At 36.5% G+C, this 7,684-nt stretch overlaps 1 protein-coding gene across 1 annotated transcript; it reads left to right on the forward strand.

Moving 5' to 3' along the window:
• Positions 1–2,186: 2,186 nt before the first annotated feature.
• On the forward strand, positions 2,187–7,680 carry LOC127642303 (dnaJ homolog subfamily B member 5-like; the record flags this gene model as incomplete). Its single annotated transcript, XM_052124906.1, has 3 exons — positions 2,187–2,247; positions 4,167–4,422; positions 7,456–7,680. Coding segments are annotated over exons 2-3 (436 nt in total), but the record flags the coding sequence as incomplete, so codon positions are not given.
• Between the last annotated feature and the right edge of the window lie 4 nt (positions 7,681–7,684).

A 7,684-nucleotide genomic window follows, 5' to 3' on the forward strand; every position in this document is an offset into this window, starting at 1 on the left:
GTTCCCTGAATGAACATCTGTGTTATGCCCATATCTTCCCATAAAACTCTTTTTAAACTACAATTTTTTTACACAGACGTGTGAGAATGGGGTTAAATAACCATCCATATGGACAAGTCACTGCACTTATGCTGTTAAATGTGGGAGCTGAGCATATACGGTCCTCTCTCTGTGTCAGTCATACATTTACATTTCTCCTCCACACTCATGTTGTCTCTGATGACTCAGGTGCACTTATTCCCAATGGTCCACCTCTTCCATCTATGTCAATCTATGTAAAGACCTAACTTTATCCAAAAGTGTAAGACATGAGGAATGATTCACTGAAATTAACTCATAATTATTCTAGAGCACAACACCTCATAGTATGACTCATCTGCATATTAATATAGTAGAACAGATTTTGTTTCCATTAATTTTCTTGAGGGAAGTTTGCCTATAATGTAATTTAGTGATGATCTTATTAAACATAGAAAAATAGTTTCAGTAAATGTTCATTGTATTTGTATGTCTGTCTACACAGATCTATACAGACATATTACATGCAATACATTAAATATTATTTTTGCTGTTAAAATATCAAACAGACCACAGCTTCTTAGATGTTACAGGTTAGTTAGGGTATCAGCAAACAAATTATATTTGGAAAACTAAAAAAAAAACTTGCAGAGTATCTCCTTTAATATACTGTACTTGAGAGCTCTTGATATCTTATATCAGTAATGAGAAGTTAACTAAAGCAACAAAAGATTTGCAACCTCCCTTTTCATAAATATATATATATTTTTTAATGAATTAAGTAATAAACACTCTCTTACCACTTCAGTGACAGTCACAACATTGCATAACTTGGATCAACCTCAGTGTAAATATCTAGTTTTAGAAACATTCAGGAGTTTCAAAATAAGCAGCTAATGGACTTAAATTGTTTAAATTAAATGGAATAAAATCAAGGGTTTGGATGTAAGCTTATGCAACAGCCATCCTGAACAGCCTAAACAAAAAGGAGGCTGAATGTGGAAATACTTTGGAGGAGCGAGATCCCAGACATCAGATGCATTGTGCCCACTTAGCCTTACAGCCCATAAGTGCCCAGAGCCTTTAAGTGTGAAGAGGACCTGCTGGGAGGTGGATGAGAGCATATGCATTGAAGAGTTATTATGTGCTCTCTGCAAAGAGCAAATTATGTCTGTTCACTGTGGATCCTGCATTATTTCCCTTTATTCATGTATTGTTCTCTCTCTGCTCTCTCTGTGCTTACCACGTAGTCCATACCAGCAGATAAGTCACACATAATAATCTTCTTCATCATCTTCATGTAGCAACATTCATGACGTTTAGGTTTAGATAGACCCCAAATTGAGGTATTGTTATGAATATTAAATATACTCAAGTCATTTTCTCCTTTTATTATATTAAATAGCTTCACCCCTTCTTTTCGCTTTGTTCATCTGGACTGAGTCATGGGGAAAATTAGCTGTGAAATGAAGGGCAGATTCTGCTTCCCTTAGTGACAGCTTGTGATCAGTTATGAGTTATCAAATTAATTTAAAACAAATGTGCAGTTTTTACAAGAGCAGGTAAACCAAGCCACCAAACCATATTAACAAAATATCTGTTTAGCACAGTTATACCAGCGTCTTCAGTGAGTGGGGATCTGGCCTATAAAAGCAATATTGATGAAACTAAAAATAAATACTTAATTTAAAATGTATTCTTTTCTCAGATCAAATTGTCTTTTTTCCCCCTCTTTGTTTTGGTTTGGTTTGAGCAATACCTCCATAAATTATGATTCTAACAAATAATTATGAGGAAAATCTCATCAAAGTTAAAAAAGTTGAGCACTATCAAAATAATCTTGGATCTTCAACTTTCAAGGGGCCCCTTTTCTTCATTGTGAAGTTTAAACTTCAGTGAAGATTATTTGGATACATCTACAAATAGCCTACCTAAGATTATACACCTTTAACAGAAATTAATATAAAATTCTAATATTTAATTAAAAACTGCACCAATAATTATTTTAATATTTTATCATAATGCTTTTTAATATTCCCCTCATACGAACTTCTATCCACAATGCACTTCTAGAGATGTGATCCATGGAGAGTTGAATGAGCATGAATTCTCATTTATGTGTATGGCATAAGGGGGCGGGGTCATTTTGAATGAACGGGCGTGGCTAACGAATGGAGTAAGATGTCGTGAAGTTCTGAACTGCAGACAGCTGAAGGATACTTTCAAACGGTAAGCTTGTGTTTTCAATCACAATAATGATATTGTCAGTATATATACACTATCAATAATTATATTGTCTGCCTATATCCTTTCCATTTTCTTGAGAGATTTTTCAGGTTTTTACAGTCTTGTTTTTTACTTCGTAGTTGCGCTCAAGCGGAGAGTTCAAAATACACCGATTCGTTATTGCAGCCATAGCACACCCATCATTATTCCAAAATACTATGTTTGTAATGCATAGTAGTGATAAATATTAAGACAGTACGTGTAAATACATACCGCCTCAGTTCGTGGACTGTTATCAGGATCTGTCAGTTAAAGGCTTTTTTTATGGTTGTCTTCACTTTGATAAATGTCTTTAACCCCAGTGAGCTGAGCTGCCCACTTAAACATCTTGCTAGGTTTTGAGACACGACTAGTTTTCATTTAATCTTTGCATGTGTGCTGTTTTATTTTACCCTGGTGTGCTCTTGCATGTCTGCAAAGCGACGTCTCACCCCTGCGTGTCTGTCTCACTGTATGGCGGTGCATTTTGTTAAATCTATTTTTATGCGGAAAATACGGAGATAGGATTGTCTGAACTGACTTCAGATCGCTCAGTCACCAGTCGTTCCGTTTTATATATATATATATATATATATATATATATATATATATATATATATATATATATATATATATATATATATATATATATATATTCTCCCATTGCTGGTCATAATGACCTCATTAAATACCGGAGAGGAATACCGGGAGACCTCAGAGCGTTTGATTCGGCGATGAGGATCTCCTGTCGGATGCGGCAAACCGGCATTGTTCTGCAGAGACTGTATCCGGTGAGCATAATTAATCTTTTGGTGTCTACTGTCGTAATCTGTAGAATATATTTCTCTTAGTATCTATATTTTTGGATAAATCCTTTGGGATTTTGTTTTACCGGTCAATAGGCAGCAGATAACAACAAACGGATCTGCCTATGTTTGCGTGAGACTATAACTGCTCTGTGTACAATTCTGTCTTTGTTAGGGATCGTTCACACCGAACGGGTCCTTGCGCTAAATAAAATGCAATACGCGGGGAATGGAAAGGTGTCGCGAGACGCGTTTTTAAATGTTTAACTTACGGCGTCTAAATAACGTTGCAGGAGCACGAGACTCAGCGGTAAAACGGTTGCAGACGGAGCGTGTCCGGTGTGAACGTCCCCTTTTACAGTGTTTCATTGCCGCCCAAACGACACTCAAGAGCTTTCACTTAACGCCATCCATCTTCAGTTTAGTTTTAATTGACATCTCGTTTGAGCACACGATGGAATGTAACGCACATGAATAATCTTATATTTCCAGGTTGATTTCCGCCATTCTTTGTCCACTATGAGAGATATGATTCCACTACTGCAGTGTATTGTACATGCATGTCTAGTCATGACCCTATACACAAAATGCCAGCTGAATATAATCGACACTGTGTGCAACAGAAGTTTTAGACCACTATTCAGCTCATCTTCCTGTTCAGTCCAGAGAATTAAAGGAGTCTTACAGCCAAAAAGGAAATTCCATCATCGTTTACTCACTCTTTTGTTGTTCCAAACCTGTATGACTTTTTTGAGGGTGAGTAAACGATGACAGAATTTTAATTTTTGGGTGAACTATCCCTTTATGACATTTGATTTAACTTTACATGTCAAAGCTGTTTTAATTTTGTTGCAAGTTAAGTCCCATATTCTGTATATCTATAATATTTATTCATGTGTTCTTTGGTGCTGTGGTTGGTCAGACCAGTCGAACCCTTCAGGAAGGTAATTTTTATCACAATATTCATAATGTTTGATCTGTTGACGTCAACAAGGTTATTTGGGGAGTCTAAACAGAATTTTTAAAATAATCTGAATGCATTTTATTTAATTAAATGTTTTCATCCTTGATTTGTAGAGTGCTTGGGCCGTTCTGGAAGGACCTTATCTGTAAATCAAAGCCATGGGCAAGGATTACTATAAAATCCTGGGCATTCCGACAGGCTCCAATGAGGATGAAATCAAAAAGGCCTACAGAAGGATGGCCCTGAAGTTCCATCCGGACAAAAACAAAGATCCTAATTCTGAAGAACAGTTCAAGGAGATTGCAGAGGCCTATGAAGTTCTGAGTGACCCAAAGAAGAGAGTCATCTATGACCAGTACGGGGAGGATGGTGAGTATGGTTGGTGGAATCTACAATAGAACTGCAGCCAAATATCTCAGTAATCAGATTCTTTGACTCACCTTTGGGGGTTAAACAGTTGTCTGGGCAACAATATTTTGTTTCGTTTTGTTTGTTTTTTGACAATTTTGGAGGATACTTATTGTATAGTCAATTTTATGAATATTTCAATTACATAAAGTGTCAACCACAACCATCTAAGACCAGTCTGTTTGTAAATTATATCATACATTTCAGTCTTCAATAGAGCTTCTGATGTTTATAAGAAAATATTACAGGTGCTTGGAGCAATGAGACTTTTCATATACCAAAGCATAGTTCTGTTTATACCATAGGAAGGATCTTTGTCTTCTCTCTTGTGGCTAGACCACTGTTTTTGTACACTTTCAATACAGCTCTACCTCTGCTTTTTCTTATATTCAAAATAACCCACCCACACTGAAGGGTGATGAAGTTTCTCTGACAAATGCAAAAACTAAACATGGCACTGTTCCAAAATAAGAAAATGTTTTAGACAAAGAAGGATTTCAAGCTGATTCTCTTCCCAGTAATGCCAACTCTAGGCTTAATGCCAGCATCATTTATCTATTTTTAGATCGAATACACCTGCAAATTCCATCTTTACCAAGGTTAGTACAGAATTGTGAAAGTGCAAGAAACCTCAATGTTTTTAGATCTTGGAGTTCAATGCACACCAATACACTGATAACTACCAAAAGTGCACATTGGACAGGCAGGTAAGTACGGGGGTAAAGGTGTTTACATGCAATACAAAATTGCCTGAAATTAGCATGAATTTACCTGTATTGATTGGTTTATGGCTAAACTGTTTATGGCCTTATCCCGATAAAGGCTTACAAGACCTTATATGTTCTCAAATATATTAAGCTAACCGATATAAGATTGTGCATTTAAATGCACTCATTTATGCACTTAGCAGACATTTTTACCCAAAGCATTTACCAGTGTATTCAAGGTATAACATTTTTGTGTTCCTTAGGAATCAAATCCATGACCTTGTCATTGTTAACACCATGCTCAACCAGTTGAGATGCAAACACTTATTGTATTGAGTCTGTATAAAACTTCTTCAGCAACTTCTGTGTTAGATGGAATTATTCTTAAATGACCCAATTTTAATAACTGCATCCTCATTTTTTGTTGTGGCCTGAGGAGTTGATGTTTGTTTCAAAGAAGTGGCAAAGAATGAGGTGGATATATGTTTTATAAGAAGACTGCATTAAAAATGATGACTGAAGATGTGCAGTTAGATGACTCAGCTTGAGTCCTGATTGTTAGAGGGGATGCATTTATTACAAGCCATCAATCAACTGCCATAACAAGTGAGTGCTTATTGTTTGATCCTACCTGCTCTTTCTGTACCTTATCTGCTATTTCTATTCTTTGTGAAGTGGGCACATTTACAGTAAAGGAAATCAGTCTTTGTCTGAACCATTCTCCTCAGTTCAGACACCAGAGCTTAAGAGCACTTATTCACCATACAAAGGTCTCACACTCTTACAGGAATACATTATCATCTGATTTCAAGAACAGGTTTCTTCCAAAATATTTTTTAAGACGAGACCACGAAGTAAAGCCAATGAAGGGATAATAATAGAAATAAGGAAGGCTTTATTGTTTAGAGAGTGTCAGTATCTATCCAATGATTTAAGTTTATGTTATTACATTATTCCTTTTGTTACCAGGCTCAGAAGGGGTGGGGTAAAGAGAGAAAGAGTGATTAAGAGATAGAGAGACTTGGTAGGTTTTCTGTTGAGATTTACACCTCACAATGGTGAAGCACAGACAGTTGCAGACTAAATCAAATGCTACTCCATGTTACGTCATGGAGTAGGCTATCACTTGATAACTGATGACCTGGACTTTAAAATGAACATCTCAGTTTGCCAGTTATAGTGGGTCTATGCACTGTAAGGCTCTCATTTTAATCCTATAAAATGTTGTGGACAGATTATCCTTTTTTCTGTTTTCACTATAGAATCTGAAACATTAAGTAATTTTGGCACAAACTTTGAGTGATTTTTGATTTAAAATGTTTAGTACAGCTGTTTGAGAATCTAGCCAATGGAAGAAGAAAATATCTGTGCATTTATTTTAAGAGGAAATAGACCAAAACAGTATAGAAGATATTAGTCCATTGGTATTGCTATCGTTGTCCAACAAGGCTCCGTGAATGTATTTGCTTCTTTTTAGGGAAAAGACAATAGAACTTATTTACGTTAGCCCGATCTTTGATTTTTAATAGGAATGACATCGAGGCTGTGAGGGATAGACTTGCAGTCTCTTCAATGGGCTGTACTGCAGTTTAAAGTGTTTTTCTATCATTCCGCGGACAAAACATTGATCATATATCTGTCAAAGAACTTTCCGTTTTCAAAGAACTCCAGACAACATGAGTTGTGGAAAATCAGATGTGATCTAGGAGCTTTATACAGCTTTATACCATTCGGACCATTGAAGAGAGTGTAAGTCTATCCCTCACAGCCTCGTTGTCATTACAAAGATGGCGCTAATGTTAATAAGGTCTATGAATATACCTTAAAGAAATATATGATCTTGTTTTCTTAAAATTTAGTGGATATCCCTTAATCTTTGAGAAGTCATTCTTGTTGCTTAACGGTTTTACATGAAGTGGCTCCAACTTAGGTTTTATCAGTATTAAGCAGAGTTGACTCAAGACCTCTGCAGTTCTAATTCAACTTTTCCCACACAGCTGTGCCATCCCCACTAAGTCTGCAATGCCCTCAATATGGCTCCTTCCATCTGAAAGATATTTAAAGATCTTTATTTTAGACCAATCATAATTAGATCGCAAAAGTTTCAAAAACTTTGTTTGAGGTTTTCAAATTTGATCACTTAGAAACTAGTGTTTGCTAACTTTAGTTAATGCAGTTTGTCTTTATGTTGATGCTCATTCGTGTTGATGGTTGCAAAAACTTCACGCAGAACTTCCAGTAACTGAAAATAAATGCAAGTAATCCCCCCCACTGTATTCCCACTTAGGTTTGAAAACAGGTGGGGCAGGCTCATCTTGTGGACAAGGGACTACATATCACTACACCTTCCATGGAGATCCACATGCCACATTTGCTTCTTTTTTTGGAGGCTCCAATCCCTTTGATATATTCTTTGGATCTGGACGTCAGCGGGGAACCACTAATGGCTTTGCAGACCATGGCGATCATGACATGGACATTGACATGGATGGAGATGATGATCCTTTCAGTTCCTT

Source organism: Xyrauchen texanus, unplaced genomic scaffold, assembly GCF_025860055.1.
Source record: "Xyrauchen texanus isolate HMW12.3.18 unplaced genomic scaffold, RBS_HiC_50CHRs HiC_scaffold_538, whole genome shotgun sequence".
NCBI lineage: Eukaryota > Metazoa > Chordata > Actinopteri > Cypriniformes > Catostomidae > Xyrauchen > Xyrauchen texanus.